Raw genomic sequence first — 19,125 nt, 5'->3', positions numbered from 1 at the left:
CACTGTCCACGTTGCTAATGTGGTGTTGGGAGCTGCTCATCATCTATACCAGGATGATGTATGGGGAATAGTAACTCATGTAGGATAGCCTTGAAAAACTGAAAGACCCGCTCTACTCTTCCCAAGAGAACAACTCATGCTTTAAAACAGTCAGGGCTTGCGGGGAGGTCTGCCTCCAGAAGCGCTCAGGTGTGCTCAGCTGAGTGCTGTTCATCTCTGTGTGTACCAGCACATCACCTGGACTAGAACCATCCCAAGCTACCTGTGATTGAGCTATGTGAGGTAAATACCTCACCTGGCAAATTTTTGCGCTATCTCTGATGAAGGATTTTCAGTGAATGGACACTGTTTTGCCAGTTTATTAACCACTGTGAGTTTAGGTGAATGGTCCTGTGGGTTGGCTTCAGTGTGCCAACAAATTGCTCTCTGTGACAGTAGCTTTGTATAAACCCGCTTTACACCAGCGAGTACCGTGGTCAACTGGATACTTGGGCATCCTTTGGTAAGTCGTAATGGTGGCATGAGCGTTAACATCTGTAACAATGCTGTTCTCGTTATTTGTACCGATATGCTGTCTTTAGTTCCTGTTAATGGCTTGGGGCTTTTGTGGGCCAGACTGAACAGGCTGTCGTAAGCAGTTTCAGAGGCGTTCCTGTTTTTGTGGATGGCTCCTGCAGTCATCTGTCATTGCTAATTTAGGATCGTCACACTTCAAGAGCTTCTGCATAACTTCTCAGTGCACGTCATGCAAACACATCTTGGAGAGGAGGGCTTGTTTTCTGGAGAATAAAAAAAACCCTGAAACGGTGCATGCCATCTTGACAGCTAAGCAGGTGTGGGCAAAGGGTTCTTCTAGCCTGCAGCCGTCCTGCGTGCCTGAGGAGGATGCAGCCTCTTCTGGGGTTGGAAGGAATGATCAGTGTTTCATTTGGAAAGTCATCTTCTCACTAAAGGGTCTCCTCCGAGAGCTGCCTTTCTATCTTCCTGTTTAAAGCCCTCAGCTGAAGACCAGCATACCAATAGGTTATATCCTGTTTATTCAGATGACATGAATTCAAATGACACAAAGAGAAAGGAAAAATAATGGAATGAAGAAAGGAAACAAACTTTTAATGTGGTGTGCTAAACAGGTATGAAATAGGAGTGTTAGAAAATGTTTGGTAGCATCTTTAGAAAGTCTTGCAGCCTGCAGAAACAGAAACACAGGAATATAGGAGAAGAGAAATAAGGCGGTGCTTGGAGGATGAGGGGTTTACTCTCTGCTGCAGACTTCCTGCCAGAGACAGTTTTACCTCTTCAGGCCCTGGCCGCCCACTTGCAGAGCTGGCGTCTCTTTTATGTGGAAGCTGAGGCTGGATGACGGATAGCTGTTAGCTTGAGGATCCAGATGCCTTTGAACTCTGCTTTCTTATCATGGACTTCATAAGACATGGCAAGTGTGACCCACTTCTGCTCCTGCACAGCTTTACTGCTGCGCAGACCCAGCCCTTGGAGTTGCCAAAGACAGGGTCGCTGAAGTCACTTGGGTTAAAACAACTGTCTTGCCTCTCCAAATCCTTTTTATTATTTTTTTTTTTCATGGAGGTACTTTTAGTGGTCTGCTTCCCAGCCTGTTCCTGTAAACCATCACGCTGGTGTTAACGCAGCTACTTAGCATAGCTGAAATGAGTGGTGGTTGGCAGTGGAGTGGGAGTGGGCAGTGGATGTCTTCCAGCGTGGATATGCCTTAGCCCAGCGCTGCTGCCAGACCCTTCGTGATGGGGAATTAAGGAGTTGCTTGCACAAAGGAGTATTTTGCTTCCCAGGGGGTTTCACTGAATTCGGCTTCTGGATTAAAGTGCTAATTAACGCAAAATAGTGCTTGATGCTTCACTGTAAGAGTAACTAACACTGTTGATAGTTGGTGTATAAGCATAATGTATGCTAATGAGATCCCTACATTTAAAAAACAAAGCTGTTGATACTGTGTGTGTGTGTCCAGGCATTTTTAATGGGCTGGGAGTTTTCCTTTCCAATCATAGCTTGTGCTCCTGTGAGATTTCCTTAAAACAGAAGGGGTTTTTTAGCTCTTGAGTGATTTCTTTTCCCCTGGGGATTAGCTGTTTTTTCAGTTCCTGAATTTTGGTCAAGGCCTGGAAGCTACTTTTAGCTGGCTTTGGCTTGCTAATTTACTTGTTTTTGGACAAGCGTCATTTTTCTTTCCTAAGAGATGAAATGCCAAGATTCTGTCATTCCTACTCGTATCTAATAATAGCTTAATCCACAAATAATTGTAATGAAGTCACTTGGGCCACTGGCAGAGAATAGTTTGATCCAAAGACCACTGAAATGAATTGGATTCTTCACTGAGAGCAAAGTGAAGCTTTGGGTCAAGCCCTAGGGTGCTATTCCACGTGTGCGTGTGCGACAGTGTTGGGCTGTGCTATGGAAACCAAATTTCATAAAAATCCCTGCCAGCTCTCCCAACTGAACACTGGTGAGTAAGAGAAGATGCCGTACAGATGCACAGGAGATGCGTTAGCAGCCCCCAAGGTAGCAGAGCAGTTGCCATAACAGCCAGCAGCAGACGTTATCCAGGCCTGTATTGCTGCTGCTGGAATTAGAGGAGGAATGTAGGTCTCCCGGCTGCCAAGTGCATCTTTTGTGTGGCCGAGGTGTCAGTCGCTGTCCTGGAGTAGGCAGAGGACTGATGAAAACATAAACAATAGCAGCAACAGCAGGCAGGATGGCTGATTTGGGGCAGAAACTACCCAGCTGTGCCACTGCGCTCTTGTAATCGCGTTAGAGAAGTCAAACTAATAAGCATGCCATGAGCCCCCCTCTGCCAGTGGATAGGCAGGCACATCACATAAGCGTGTGAAGTCTGTGCCCGGTGGGATCGGAGGGGAAGAGCCAGGGAGGTGCATTGGCAGAGCTGCGGGTGAGTCTGGGCAGTGCCTGCCAGTGCTGCTAACCCTTTTCTGTATGCGCTCAAAGCAGCTTACTCTAAAGAAACAAGAAATAATGGCAATGAGTTTGTTGCTTTTAAAGGACAAATATAAAGGATTTAGCTTTTCTGGCAAATGCTTTAATTATATGATGATGTCTTTTGCCAGATCGCTGAGCAATTAAACCCTAATCAAGCCCAAAAGAAAGTATTTCCACAGAATGTTTTCACTGCAATTCCTGATTGAGATTGTGAGGAGGAGTATTATTTACAAAGATTGCATTAACAGACACTATAAGGTTGCTTATGCCCCCATGGGAATTGATGACAAAACTCTCATGGCCTTCATTAGAAATCGAAGCCTTTTGATGCAAGGTAAATATGGTTTTGGGCGCACATATAATAAAGTTATACGTATTAGCTTAAAAGCAACTTCTCTGGAAATCCTATTGGAAATTCTTAGTTTTCCTAATGTGGAAGAGAAATGCATTTTGTGTAGATATTTTTAGTGGTAACTTCCTCTCGAGTGCTATTATCTTACACCCTCTACCATTAGCGCTTGCTGGGTTTCCAGGCCAGCCATGTGATTGCTAAGCATCCCTGCCTGCTTTTTGAATGACTTGTCAGGCAGGAGCCAGAAAGGCCAGTTGTTACTGCTGTCTGCCGGCAGCTGCGGCTCCCTGCCTGGCTCCCGATTGATAAAACACTAAAACACTTTCCTCTTACCCGTCTTGGAAGGTCATCGGTGTTTGGTTCAGTGTGAGACCCTGTCAGCACAGACCCTTCTCAACACAAGCCTACTGTGTAGATGTAGAAATGTATTACTCTGCAGAAGGCACGCGTGTGTGGGAACACGCAACAGCCACACTATTGAAAGGCATTTCAGAGCTGCACACTGCTGTTTCTCATTGAGCCCCGGCTATTTTAGCATGAGCTGGATGAAGCGGTCCGCGTTTCTGCGTGTGTTCTTGTTACATTTACAACTCAAATGAGCTTGCTGCGCTTCAGAAAATTGCAAGAAGTTAAAAGATTACAGCCCAAATCTCTGTGAGCTTAAATATGTCTCTCTTTTTGTGGCAAAACACCCTAAGGCAAATGTGTTTTAAAAAACAGAAGTGCTGATAATGAGAGCTAATAACTTTCCAGATGTTTGCTATTTTGCTACATATGAGTTTTTAAAAAAGGTATTTAAACTGATCCTGCCAGTTGGTGTGGATGCCTCTGTGTTTGTGTGTGTTTAATGAACAGCTGGCTCTTTTGAACTGGGAATTTTAATACTTTCAGTTCCATGAAACTGGGATCAGAGGCGGCGGCTGATTGTACAAGAGAGGGAGCGCATTTTCTCATGTGAATTCAGAAGCAGAGAGGGAGGGAGAGAGAAAAAAGCATCGTAATATTGCGTGTGTTTCAGTTTCAGCGGATCAAATCTTTCCTCTATCTGCATCCAAGCTATTTGGTTGTGATCAGATGATCAGAGCTCAAGGAAGCGATTGGAGAGCGAGCTGGCTGCAGCTGCACTGTAGGCTGTTTTCAGGGACAAGGAGCCACTGTTTTTCAAACATAGCATAAACATAGAAGTTATTTTGTAGGCTTCAGGATGCAGATATGGGTTGTGCTGCCAGCATTGTTCTGCTCCAAGCCTTTCGTTCTGTGGTACAGAGGAACTGTCCACATATCTGCAGGCGACGGCGACGAGAGGAGTTGTCACATGAAATTCTGCCGCTGGATAGCGATGATGAAATGAGCAGACCCAGGACTCTCATCATAATGGTACAGTATACTTTAATCGGCAGAGAGAGGTGACAGAATTATTATTACAGATGTTGCGTGATTATTTTTTTCCTTTAACTATGTATTCATAGGGAAAGAACATTGACAGACTTTGTCACTGTAGGTTAGTTTGCTGTCTCCGTTGTCAAACAGAGCTGAAATGTTACTTTATAGGTGAAACTGTGCTACACATAAGCTCTATATAAAGTAAATGTTCTGTTGTTTAATTGTTGGTGGGTTTTGTTGCTATTTGCGAGATAGGCAGCACTGGAGCTGGTAATGTGGTTATGTTTTATTTCAGACTTGGAATTCCAAACAGCAGACAGCTTAGGAAATATTTACTAAGTCTGTTCATCATAAAAACAAAAATGAACCCAAAAGCCAAACAAAACAAAACCAAACCCCTTTACTTTCACCCAGGATGCAGTTGGAATTTATATCAAGTTAAATGCAAATAAACTCCCATATATCTTTGCTGCAAACTGTTTGCAGCAGTAAAATGTTTGCTGGATCACCGCTTTCCGGTTTAGTGAGTTGCCTCTGTTCTTTAATGAAGGGGGGCTTGAAAGGCTCTCGGTCTTTGAGAGTAATTCTCTTTCTGAATTAAATCAAATTATTTTTATTTTTTTGTGGTGGGAATATAATGATAGAATAGAAAATAGTAGGTTTATTAGGAATAAGTGACATTATAAATCCTCATTATAAATCCCTGTTTCCGAGTGAGGAATACGCTTACTGCTTAGTTACAGCTCTTCCTTGCCAAATACACGTAGGGTGAGCGTTTACAGAACCCTGGAGTGGTTTGGGTCTGAGGTAGCAATGATTTGGTACTGTGTGGCTCTCACTAAAAATATTGCCGAGACGCTACAAATAGTATATTTGCCAGTTTTTCAGGGCACTAGTGTATATCATTTAAGTGGTAGATATTGGTATTTTTATATAAAGTATATTATGATGAAGTCCAAAGTGCTGATACCCCTGATACCCCCCTGTATCACACAGGGCAGTAACTTAGTTGTAAGTGGGTGATGGTAACATTAGGGAACATAATAGCTGTCATGAGATCTCGCAGTGGTTTGAACAGAGCATTGCTGCCCGTACAGAGGTGTGTGGTGCAGTCATGGCAACTATAGTAGCTAAGACCCAATCCAAGTGGTGCTTTATGTATTTAAGGGTATTATCCAGTGCATGGGGGAGGCTAATGGTTGTAAGGAGGAAGGGGATGGATTTTATCATTGTGAAGCTGATGTTTAATCTTCTTTTGCTTTAAAATCTAGTATCTATAAAACAAACTTTTTTTTTTCTTTTTATTTTTTTCTGCTTAAATAAATGACCTCAACAGCATTTAAACAAATAACTGTCTCCTTCCTGGTAGTAATTCCAAGCATAATGTAATGAGGAGAGTCTAGAAGAAACTGCAGCATGTGCGAGTATGGATCATCTGTGCCACTTGCTTCAGTCCTTGGAAGCAAACGGTTGTCTTGGGTTTCGTGGCAGCAAACAACCTACCAACCTCCCCATACCCAGACGCAGTTACCAGCAGCTTGAGTTGCACTTCTTTGTGCGTAAATCCTGGGAAAGTGCGCCTCCGAGAGCCACAGCAAAGGTGCCTGGGCTCTCAGAGGAGTGAGGCTTTCCCGCAGCATGGAGGGAGCTGTGGAAGCTGTCATCACCCTGCGGAGCTGGGGGTGCCCGAAGGAGAGGCCCACTGGTCAGATGGTCTGTTACCTGCTGCTGGATGTGGGCTTTCAGGGAGCCCTTCCTGGTCTCAAACACATCCACCCATTGTAGTAACAGGGGGTTTATGTTTGCTACAGCAGCAGTTAATGCACTGGTGTTTGTCCTGTCAAAAGGCTGCCCTTCCCGAGGAAATCTGTGGGATCGTTTTCCCCCCTTGGTCCCTCTGAGGAGAGGAGGATGAGCGGGTCAGCCCTGGCATGAAGCTGGTGTAGGTGCAGGGCAGGTGCTTTGGAGGAAAGCTGCTGGGCAGGGGACAACTTGGGAAAATGATCTTCCCTCGCACATCTTTCTTTCTCTTCTGGATGTGTATTATTACTGTGCCTTTTCATTTAGAAGCAGTTAATTATGTAGCTATCTATAATGTTTTGCCATTGAGCTTTGCAGTTAGGCTTAGTAATGATGTGGAGACCTAGAGAGTTGCGAAGAAAGTGCTTCAGAGCATTCTGTGGCAGAAATGGATGGTCCCGTTTCCACCAGAATTTGTGTCTCTTGAAAGAGCAGCATGATAAAGAGGGCTGGAGGCTACTGGACCTTAATAAAACATGTGTTATGGTCCTAACAGATTATGTTTTTTGCCCTTGGTCTGTTGTAGATCATTGAAGTTTATGTCTGGGTCATACAGTAGAGACGACTATGTAGACAATGCAAAAGAGTGTTTAGTTCACAATGTCATTATGAATGTTGTGCAGATGCCAGGAGCTAGCCTGATCCCAACGAGATTACTGAGTTTTCATGTCTGAGGGCAGTGAGTGATTGGGGTACCCAAAGAAGAGAGACAAGGAAATCCCAAAATGCAGAATATCTGACGTATACTGATCGCCAGAGGCTGTCGACTCCTGTCAGCTGAGGATCTGACATTTTATCTTTTCATGCCTTCAGATGAAATGGTCCTCCTCTTTGGAGCTTGTGTGCCACTGGCTATATGCTCCCTACTGAGAGTGTTAGTATTTGGTATTGCTTTCAGGAGATAAACTATGCCTTCTTTTTGAATGGCTTTTATAAGTACCCAGGCTCTGCTGCGTGTTCTTGCAAGTTTGCCTGTCTCATGTGAAGCAAAAGTAAAATCTTAATGTTGCCTTGATACGGAAAGCAGTCCCCAGGCAGAGCAAAGAGCTCTCTACCCTAAAATGCTTCCAATAAGTGTACAGCTCTATAGATGTGCCCCATTTTCCTTTGTTAATCCCTGAAGGGGAGCATCCTTGTAGGATATTCTTCTAGGAATTGTGCCTTTGCCAGTGGCACTCCAAGTGGGAGGTGCTGTGAGTGCATGCTCCATGAGGGAAGAAAGGGAGACGACCTGAGTACAACCTCCAGCTGTTGCTTATCAGCCACCTACTAATTACTGCATGAAACTGTTCGGCAACACAGCAGGTATTTCTAGCATTCTAGTCCTTGCAGAAAGTGAAGACTGATGTCTTTTATTCACAGAAATTATTTTTTTCTTCAGTTTGTTAGTTTAGAAATCTGTTTTTATCCTTTGGCAGGACAGATTGATAATTAGTTTTCATTCTTGGCTGGATCCACAGAGCAGGGAGATGTGTCAGAAAGGCAAAACTGGAAATTCTTTATCAATGACTATTGTGTGTCATCTTCCCTTGGATGCAATCTGGGCACTTGACAGAGCCATGCAAAATAAATATCCAAACAACCTCTAACTAGGTGTACAAGTTGCATCAATGTGTTCAGTGACTGCATTTAATAGAACATCTCGTTGCTTTCTGTACCTTTAAGAGTATGTGTGTAAGAGCTGATCTGCAAAATTAGTCCATCAGATGGTGAGGTTTGAGATATTAAAAATCTATGTAGAGTGAATGCAAATGACTGTACGTGCTGTTTCTGCAAGAAAAAGGAGAAGAGGAAGATGCCTGAAGGAAGAAAACTTAGTACATGGGGTTATGTGGAACTGTTTGATGTTTGGAGTGGGGGCCCTAACGTTTAGGATGATGCTTTGCATTTGGAACTTGTGACTTGCAAAGCAAGTTGAGCTTTATCTAGTAGGTCATTCTTTGTTTTTTCATGTGATTTATTATGAATTGTGGCAGCTGCAATTTGTGTGGAAGATAAGAGCAAAGTGTGATATTTGAGGATATGATTCTCCTCTCCAAACCCACCCCCCCCTTGCCCTTGGTAACCAGTTACACAAAAACATGGTAAAATGTTTTGTATTTTGAATAAAATACCGTAACTTGAATGGACATGTTAACTTGAATGCAGCAACAGCAAAGTGACAATACTACTTTCTTTATTCAGTTTTTCACCTCTGAAAAGAGACAGCTTGCAGAGATTTTCTCTGCTCTTTCCAGTTACAGAAGAAGTAAGAGAACCTTCCCTGTTGCAAGATGCAGGATGGCTGCTCTGCCCTGGCATACGCGTGGGGCTGAGGCACTGCCTGAGCTGCTTCTCAGGTCACTTAGTCTGCAAACATAATTTTAGTCTTCTAAAAGTAGTACAAACAATAAAAGCATGCCTTTGAGAATTTTTCCTCATCTAATACTAGAGCTTACCTCCAGAATTGTGTTCCTTAAGTTTTGTTGCATGATTTGTGTTGATTTTATGTTTCTTGTTGAAATAATTCTGTTCACGCCTTTTCTCATTTGTATGCATTTACCTACTGAAAATTTGTACTGTACGTGTACTACGTGCTATCAGTAGATGGCAACTCTAAGAATTGCAATCTCTCTGACTCATGGCTTACTGGTTTTGTAGGTGGGAATGTGTCTGTGTGTACCCAGATGGGGAGGACTTGCAGTGCCTTTTGGAGGTCGGCATGAGGCTCAACTCTGGGAACAGAAGGGTGTTCTCTTCCTCTGGTGTCTTGGAGGAGGGATTGTCTTTGGAAAGCCAGACTACCCAGGGCTGTAAAGTTCAAAAGAAAAATTCAAAATATTCATATCATTTAGCTCAAGTCAGAAGCTTCAATGTGTAATACATTTTTAAGCAACAATAAACATATGTAGCTTTATTTGACCTCAATCAACTTCCACTTCAGTCCCTGACCTCAGCAGGAACAGAAACAGGCCTGTGTTTGAATAAATGAGTAACACTAGAGCGCAAAGAGGAAAAGCAGTAAGCAAAGCACAAAATGCAGTTCTAGTTCAGAGCCATTTTTGCAGCTGTTCCTGTTATCTTTGTGATTTCTTTGCCCACTGTGCCTAACGCTCAGCAGGCCCGCTGGTAACTGCGGGAGGGGTTCCCAGCCTCTTCCCTTCGGTGCGGGAGCTCCAGTGGGGTCAGTGGGTTCCGCACCCTCCTCAGCACAGCAGCCTGGGAGGGATGGTGTCCATCCCCCTTCTTCTGAGCACTGTTTGTTCTTCAATGCTGAAAGGCTTTTGGTTTGGTTTTGGCTTTTACCAGTTTAGGCATCAGCTATGGCTCTGCGTATAATTCCTTAAGTACAGAGGAGAACGAGCCCAAGATGTGGATCTGTTTTCATACTTCAGGGTGTTGCAGTAACATTTAAAGTATGCATATGGTTGAAAAAGAGATGGTGTTAAAAACAATCTTTTTCCGCTAAGCAAATCTTCTCCATCTGACTTTATTACTCTGAGCAACAATGTTTTATATTGCCTTCACTTCTTATTAGTGTTGCAGCAACGTGTGTAGTATGACAGTATATGGAATGAAATTATTATGAATCTTGTAACCAAATTCATATGGCAGCTTATGAAGAGCATGGACTCCAAACAATAAAGTGATGAAAATGTCCTCCTACATAAGAGGAATTTATTATCTTTTATTTTTTAAAAGAGAAGCAAGCTACTTATTTGTAAGCAATGCATACCTGAAAGAGTAGGGTATAAATTAAAGGGGCGCAGAAAAGTCTCTGTAAGTAGCAGTCCTTGGAAGTACTTTGGGAAGGCTTTCTCATTCTAGGCATTTGACAAAAATCACTGTTTAAGATGTGTGCTCAGAAGGCTTCTTGGGACAGAGTAACTTTGACCTATTGAAAGACGAAGTAACTTGATCAAAGACAAAAAGAGAGAGAGAAACAAACACACATAAGGGGGAGGGGGGGGGGGAAACACCAAAAAACCAAAACCCCAACACTTCAGGTTTTTCAGTCTTTGGCCATCTGCAGCCACGCTCCTTTGCGTAATAAGCACATTTATAAACAAATCTATGCACACACATGCTTGATTTGTTGCAATTTTGTCTGTGATGCTCTGTCTGCAGTTCCGCTTGGCTCTAGCTCTGATGGGCTGTAGCAAATGCCAGCTTTCCATGTGTCCCTTGATCATTTTGCTCTTTGGATCTTCCCACGGAGGAAGGTTAGGGGAGTTAAGGAAAAAAAACAACCCAGTAATCTGATGGGTCTGGGACTTTGGAATTGGGTGACCTATAGTTGTAGGAGCCCAAGCTATTTACGTGGTGTGGTGCCCTCATACACGAATCAGCCATCAGTACAGATCTTGACTTTATGTTTGTCTGCTTTCCTATGTTTATTATTACCTATTAAATACTTGAATAGATTATAAAAAAAAAACCCAACTGATAAACTCTGGGTAATAATAGAGGGATGAACACAGCTTTAAATGCCAAGTGCTAGGCACAGGGTGACCCATCTAAAATAACCACAATAATGTCTTTGAAGATCTGGAGAGATTAAGAAAATGCTTTGAAATGTATTTCACACAGAATTTGGTAGGGGTATTTTGTTTCATGCTGTCAGTAAGCAGTGTAGTGTTGGACAGAAATATGAAATGTGTATATGTATATATACACACACGTATATATGTGAATTTGTGACCAGCAGCCTCTAGGTCTATTTTCAGAGACGTTGTCTGTTGGGTTTTTTTGGGTTTTGTGGTTTTTTTGTTTGTTTGTTTGTTTTTTTACGTGCATCTTGGGCTGCACAAGTACTTCCAAACTCATAACTCAGTTCGAATAATTTGGGTTTTTTCCTTCCGCAGTGAGGTTTTAGGGGATGCGTGCCTGCTGCTGGCACTGTGCTGACCAGGCTGTATGGGTGGGTTAGCTTGACAGTCAGCATCCGCAGAAATGGAGTGGGAGCAGTGATACTGCCTGCTACCATATCTTGGCTGAGAAGCGTTGTCCCATGCTGCTCAAGCTCCATTACAGCAACATGTCTCCATTAGCAGTATCGCTGCCCATAGCTCTCGGGAGACGGGCTGGGGTGGCACAGGCAGTACGTATGAGCCAGAAGGATGCAGAAATCCACCTGCCATGCTTCACGCGTGCCCCCAGCATGTCTCAGGTGTTTGTGCTGCATTACCAGTGAGCGCCTGCCTGCCTGTGAGCATCTGCAGCTGGAGCTCCGACCTGTGCCGCATGGGGCAGCTGGGGAGCCTCTGGCTGGGTGGGCGAGTGGCAGCGGGGTGGCAGCAGTGCTTCTCATCTTAGTGTGTATGCGCTGTCCTTGGCCCAGGCTCTGGTAAACTGGTTCTCTTCTGCTGAGCGTGCTGAGCTGCAGCTGGTTCAAGAAGCATACAAAGGAACGGTAAATTAAACTTACACACTCAGAAAGTGATATTAGTGCCAGTCCTAAGCCTTTGCCTCTCGCTGGCATTAACTCACCTCTGGCTGCAGTACCGAGGGCTAGGCTGGGCTTTATTTTTTGTGCTGTTGGTAGGTATAGAATCTTCTGAATAGAGCTGATCTAGTTTTAAATGCATATAGCTGAGTCCAGGCCTTTGGCTACAAACAGAAGGGTATTGATTTAGCTTGGAAACAACTATGGCTGTAAGAGGTACGCTGAGCGAGGAAGGGAGCCATAAAGAAACTGGGGCCCTCAGAGAACGCCAGCCAACCGAAAGTACTGCCAAAGTAAAAGCTGTTGGGAGAGGCAAAGGGGGGAAGGAGAGTTGTCGAGGCAAAGACAGTGTGTAAGAGAGGAAGAGTTCAGTGATGAGAAAGAGAGAAGCCAAGTGGAAAATGCTATTTCTTCTCATCTGAAATTAATTAGACACACTGCTGTTAGACTTTGGTAAGACTTGATTTTTGAGGGCGAGCCACCGCTGCTCTATGTTGACACATCAAGATATTCTGATACTGCTTTTTCCTCCCTCCTTTTTGGTTTTGCTTCACAGTGAATATACCTCTTCCTACTGATGTTAATCCCTCCTCCCTTGCCCTTCTTCCCCCCCGTCCTTCCCAAAGCGGAAAACTGTCTTCTGTTTTGACTTCAGGACAAATGCACTCCAGTCTCCTCCTGGGTGGATTAGAAATCTGAGCGGAGTGTGACAGAACTGTTCCTGATATTTCTCACTTCCATGATGTTTCTTCTTTACAGCAGTAATCTTAATACGCTTGGTCTAAACCCAGTTTAAAGAAATCAGAATTCCAGTTCATCGCATTTAAGACAAAAGCCTTATGCAAAGTTCCGTTGCTCAGGAGAGATGAAGAGATATATCTCCGAGCCTTTATCTCCACACTTCATACTCTTCCATCAATCGGAATCATTTGGTTTTAATGCATGTGGAAAGTCTTTGTTGCTCCATAGCCTCCCCAGCAACTTCTGCCCAGCAAAGCAGGGTAGCGTGGCACAGTGCAACAGGAGTAATTTCACTTAATAGCAGCTGCTGAACCATTCCACCATCAGCTGTGGCAGAAAGATAAATCAAGGAGCAGAGACTGTGAGTACATCTACAGTGTAAACTGAAGTGTGATTACTGTGTGCTGTAAAACCTAGCGTGGCTAGCATTGGTGAGCTTCGCTTTTTCTGTGCATCCCAGGGGGGTTGACACCTGATTTCTAGAAACTCTCAAGAGATTCTGACTTCTAGATTACATTTCCTGAATTATACAAGGCTTTGATGAAAGGCATCACCACCTCATGGCTACTGCCATGTGTGGGTGAATGCAGACTAGTTCCAGGTTGCGATACCTCCTGTAGCTTCAGAGGAACTGGACAAACACAGGCAAAGGGTTTTGATGTTCCCTTAACCAAAGAAAGGTTTGTAAAGGCAAAACACAGGATTTAATTTCTAAGGCTAAGCAGCATTTCAGCATATTTGAGTTTGTCAGCTAGCACTATCTGGCAGCTCTGCTATTATGAGTCAAACAAGAAATGAATTATCTGCCAAAGTACTCAAGTAACTGAACTCTTGTTCCGTGCAATAGTGTTGTCTCAGGAATACAGAGACAAGCATGGTGTTTTCTGAGTGTTTGGAGCTAAAGAAGATGGAGGAAGGCAGAGTGTCTACGGAATACAGGAACAGTTCCTCGTCTTTTAGCTTTTTGAATCACTTCCTTGAATAATTAGGGCTTCCAACTTGAGTTAGTAATTGGAGTGCGGAATATTACCGCGGAGAAAGGATTAGGACTCAGCACCAAAGCGTGTCACATGAATACTTCAGGGTGTTTTGGGTGGCAAGGATCTGACATCATCTCAGGGCACTATTCCAAGTCTACTGTAACTGAAGCTGGCTCAGACCATGGATCACAATCTCCAACACTGAGGTGTGGTAGCTGTGCATACGTGCACACATTTCCAGTCAGAAAGAATCTGATTCTTTCATTGTTCTGGTGCTCAATTATTTCAGTTCTTCCGGGACTCTTATTTTAAAGTTGGGGAACTCTGTAAATACATACATATTATAAGAAATGTACATTTTTCATCTTGTTAATTTGGTGCCTCTCCAGAACAAAATGTTATGTTCTGTCTAAACAGAAAGAATTTGTGTGCAATATCTTACTTCTACATTTGCAGTCTGTTAATAGTTATTGCCAATTTGTGGTTAACTTAAAACATAATAGATTCTGTGTGTGTGGTTTTCGATGAAAAATAGCCATTGTAATCTTTGTCAGACTTCTTTCTGCCTCAGGGATCACTCTGTGTACAGCGTATGGAACCAATTGAATTGAACACTTCATGCCTTTGGTGTTTGTTTTTCCTCACTTCTCATCTGTCAACTGCTGTGCTCATTTTCTTTTCATTAGTATTGATACTTGCTTGAAGATGAGATGGCCAGATTCAGTTGTCGGTTATATGTGTGCAAATCCAGCAGGATAAGGTTTTGACTTAATGCAGTAAAACAGAGCAGAAGTGTAATTTTGTGCTGCTTGCATGTTTCTCTCCAAAAAAAAGAAATCATGAAGTTAGAGTGGAAAATGTGTGTGGCCTTGCTGGAACAATCAGCGGTTAGCTATGAAACTAGAATGTTGGGAGTTGAACATCGTGTTACCGATCACTCATAACTTTGGCGTTTCAATAAGGGTTTGGTGTTACCTTGATGTTTTCCACAGGTTATGACTTCTGTGCTAAAATTAGCTCTTTCAGAGGGTAAGCCTTAACAGTAAAGGGATGAATTACTAAAATGTAGATTTCTGGAACCAGATGGCTCCACTGTCCTTTTTGAGATATTTCTTGCATTAGTAAATGATGTGCAAGCATGCGTTGCAGCTATCTCTATAGGAGATCTGATCTTAATGGGATTACAGAGGAGGACAAGTTCTTGGGAGAAACAGAGCTTGGAACTGGCCCTATTTTTTTCTCGCTTTTGGATACTTGTGGCTTGAAGGTAAAGAATAAAAAGTGTTCACACAGATGATCTGCATTTCTTTCTTTTCAGTGCCTTAGCTCTTTTCCTGTCTTTAACCCATTCTCCCACGTGCTTGAGGAGCCTTTTCTCATCTCCCTAGAGCTCCCTAGAAAAAGCAAGCAGGCACAGAGCATCCAGCTGCCTGTTCCATCTCTCCACCTGCCAGCTGGCGCTTGTGCCTGAATTTGCTTATTCAGGCTGTGACTCTGTTCTGGCTTTTTGCAGCGCTTGAGTTCCTGCGGCTATTGACCACCGTTAGCTCTTTGGTTTTAAGCAAGGGCACAGCCCATTAGGAGGTGCAGTGATCTAAGCAGTTATCTAAAAGCTTGTTTGTTGCCAGGAATGTCCGGTTTCTTTGGCCTTACAACCTTGCAGTTGGGCCTCCTTTTATCTTTTAACTGGCCTGTTACAAAAGAAGCCAAGTCCCTCATGGGCTGCCTGCTCCCAGGTGTTAGACATGTGCTCCATAACACATCCTTCGGGTGAATGTGAGCTGCAGATGTGTGGAAGATACAGGAAGTAATCCAAAGCTCGAATCTCGTATGTCCAGTAGAAAACTTTTACTGTTTCTATGCAGACTTTTAATGAATATATTTTCCAATATTTAAGATACATGTCATATTTTGTTGTTCATGATACATCTGCTGATTCTTTGTGATGACCGTTTACCCCTGTAGCACCTGTTTTTGTTTCTACTGACACTGTAGCAGAGACACCAGTTGGGGAAGGACTCGTGATGGGAGTGTTTGTGCATCTGTCACTCGTGTTTGTTCAGAACACCCTCCCTGGCCCCGACCAAGCAGCTCTGACAGAGAGCATGCTCACTCCTCAGACGCTTGTGTAAATGCAAAATATTTCAGTAGAATGTTTGGAAGTACAGAGAAAACTCCTGAACACAGTTTGAACTGAAGAACTATTTGGAAATAATAGAAATGTTTACTAACATGTGCTTAACTCTGTTTTTTTTATGTGAAAGATAAAAGTGAATGCAAGCCTGGAATTGTACCAATATGGTTTTGCCTTACTTCTCTGAATCTAATTGAAACTGTAAATATTGGTTGATAAAATGTTATTCTAAAACGTTTTCACAATATAAAAAAGACAGTTCTTGAAGAATGCACCAAAAAGGACCTGCCCAAATGAAATGTTTGAGATGAGTTGACATAAAAGTTTGTACCAGCTCCCACTGAGAAGTTTCTTTACACAGTATTTTTAAGCTGCCAAAAGCTTTTGTATGTACTAAGAGCTTGCCAATTTTCCTTTTTTAAATGAAATCAAAGGCAATTTTAAGTTACATGAGCCTGCAAAAAGAATCTGAATTGGTGGCTAAACGTTGCTTTTTGTAAAATGCATTCAAAAGACAACTGTATTTCTTGGAAATATTTTTGCAAAAGGATTGGCTCCTTGAGTCAGACCGTGTCTGCAGTGTTTCAGGCAGAACAAGGAGCTGAGTGAGGAGGAACTGCAGAAAACTCTATTTCCTATTCACATCCTTTTCTGGCACTTATTTATGCCTGGCTGTAGTGTGTATTTGTAGGAAATCATAAGTTAACCTCTTAGCTTCTGATTTCCTGACCAATTCTTTTGTACCCAGCTCAAGTGGTGCTTGATAGAAATACGAGTCAGGATGTTCCAGCTGTTGCTACAGTAAGAGGGAATTTTCTGGACTTCCCAGAATTTCCAAATTAAAAAAGCCCCAGAATTTCCAAATTAAAAAAAATACCCTCTTGGTACAGAGTCAGGTTGTCAACGACCAGTTTAGGTTTGATGATAAGGCAAGAGTGACGGTGCAAGGGTTTGTCTTTGCATGTTGGATACACAGAGCAAGACGTGGGAGTGGGGAGGAAAACACAAGGGCAGGAATACTGGCTTACACTCATCCCATCAGAGAGAGTCATCCAGAGAAGGCAAAGGAATTACTATGATTCATGGCCCTGCCTTGCAGAGGCTGGGACCTGGAAGCTTACAGCAGCTTTACTGTGTTCAGAATGACATAGTTTTGGTCCTGCTTTCCATCTCACTGAGAAATCATAAATAAATTTTGCTTTTTGATCTGTCCTTGGATAGCAGAGTTCCATAGCAGCTTCTTGGGAGGGCTTTAATACCTCCTACAATTCAAAACAGACTTACTGAAACTGGAAAATCACAGAGTGGGGTGAGGAGGATCAGCAAAGCTAGTGCATGACTATGCATATAGACAATGACTGGACCTGGGCTGGTCTGAAAAATAACTATGAGGGGATGTGGTGGAAGTCATAAAAATCAAGAATGGTCAGAGACATGTAGGCTTTGCTTGCACTTTCTTTGCTCAACAAAAGAAGTAGGGATCATCAAATGAAACTAATCAGGGGGAGCAAGTTTGGATGAAAAAAATTTCGCTGAATGAATATTAAAACTGGATTTTCTTGCCACAAAATGTTTAGCATCTCTAGTGTCTGTGTAGGTTTGAAGAGCGACTGGAAAAATCTTTGAGTCTTCGAGAACTAGCAAATATGCATATGCCATCTCAGGCTGGGAACCTGCACGACTGGAAATTGGAAGAGCGTTCAGGAGAAATACTGTTGTATTGACCGTTTTCTGTACTTTTACCTAAGCATCTGTAGATTCTCACAGGTGCAGGAATCTGGGTTAAATGAACTTCCATCCTACCCAGTATGACCATGCTTACATAAACTGGAATTTAGTGTGGCATCCAGGTGAACATTCAGTACTTCATTTGCTATTGCAATAGTATTGTACTTGGCATTGTCTTACTTCTTACACGTGCAAGCGTGTCAGCTTGGTCGACTCCGCTCCCGTGAATGATTTTGCATTTGTTGCAGGTCACGGTCCCTGTGCGCGGGCCTTTATTGCGGGTCGGCTGGTACGTGGTACCTTGTCTGTGCATCAGGACCTGCAGCAGCCCACTGGGTACTCTTTGCTGTGAGCCTGGGATAACTGAGAGAGTAGAATTTGATGGATTTTTTTTTTTTATTTTTTTATTTTTTTGGCCAAGGTTGGGGTTATATTTACTTTTAATACCTTTACACAGGCTTTCACAAACTGTAGGGCTCACTCTGGGATCCTACCCACAGCCACTTTGGTATTTCCCTGGAGTTTTTTTACCTTCTTATTTTGGAAATACTGAAGATTGGACATTTGTTATAAGTTTCAATTAGGATTAGCAGTTTTTAATTAAGAAATTGAAAACAAAGCCTGGAGAGGTGAAACAATTCTCTGGGTGTACAGAAAGTTATGTCAGAGTGAGGTGTTGGCACTATTAAACTATACAGTTTTGCTTTCTGTGTTCCAAGAGATCAGTAAGAGAAGGGGAATGTCAAAAGGCTGCAAGTTGTCTTTTTCTCTCTTCTACATACCAAGCTTAACTAATGTAAATCTGACTTGCAGGGTTTTATATTTCACTCCTTTTTTGCTAAAATAAGAAAATAATCTTGCTTAGCTGCTTTTGAAATATGTGCGCTTTTTCTCCCTTCCAAAATGCCATTATTTAGCTTTCAATTATAGGATCCAGATGATGAATTATTATATGCCGTTGCTTTCTTAATTGCTTGAGATACCCACAGGCGCTAGAAGAGACTATACAGGAATTTGTAACATTGAATATATGTTACAACTATGTGATATCAAACACAACAATAGCTGTACAGTCAGCTTGCACATATATCAAGGGAAGTGTATTTTAGTACGTAGAAAAAACAATGAAGAGGATCCCAGGTTCTTTTATGTCAATATTATGGCATTGTAGATGTTGATTTTGACCTTGAGCAAATGAGTGAGTTGCCTGACCTCCTTTTGCTTCAGTTATTCCAGCTGGAAAATTGGGTGAAAATGTGGATTCTCTTTATAAACCAGATGTTGTTTTATCTGAGCTTTTCTTGGTAAAGAAAAAGAAAAATAATTTCTGCAATGTAGCGTAGACATGAATAGCAAGTATTAGAATTACAATCAGAAAAGCATGCAGCAGAAGCCACAATCACAGCAGCATCGGCATGTCTGGAGATAGTAAATTTAGATGATTAAATTATTTAATCGCCTTTTATGGGCCTTCATCACTATGTGTTTTGTTATCAAGGGCTGATTCCAGTCCAAGTAGATGAAAACAAAAGGGTAATATTTGTTTGAAATGTTCCAATGGATCAAATTAAAGAAGAAATTAAAGTAATTGCATATTTTGCTTTTGTACACATCA

At 42.5% G+C, this 19,125-nt stretch overlaps 1 protein-coding gene across 13 annotated transcripts in view; it reads left to right on the top strand.

Annotated features, from left to right (window-relative positions):
* Positions 1–19,125, top strand: part of DOCK10 (dedicator of cytokinesis 10) — a 161,447-nt gene that overhangs the window by 21,608 nt on the left and 120,714 nt on the right. For 3 of the 13 annotated variants that reach the window (XM_074591143.1, XM_074591146.1, XM_074591141.1), the window contains exon 1: positions 4,392–4,696. The exons of the other annotated variants lie outside the window; for them this stretch is intronic. In XM_074591143.1, coding sequence (XP_074447244.1) covers positions 4,532–4,696 — 165 coding nt within the window. In that variant the 5' untranslated portion in view covers positions 4,392–4,531. Of the gene's footprint in view, positions 1–4,391; positions 4,697–19,125 lie in introns of those variants that run through there. 13 annotated transcript variants of the gene reach the window in all.

This window comes from Larus michahellis, chromosome 6 (assembly GCF_964199755.1).
Source record: "Larus michahellis chromosome 6, bLarMic1.1, whole genome shotgun sequence".
NCBI lineage: Eukaryota > Metazoa > Chordata > Aves > Charadriiformes > Laridae > Larus > Larus michahellis.
The sequence above is the reverse complement of the archived record's forward strand: the minus strand, read 5'-3'. Positions and strand labels throughout refer to the sequence as shown.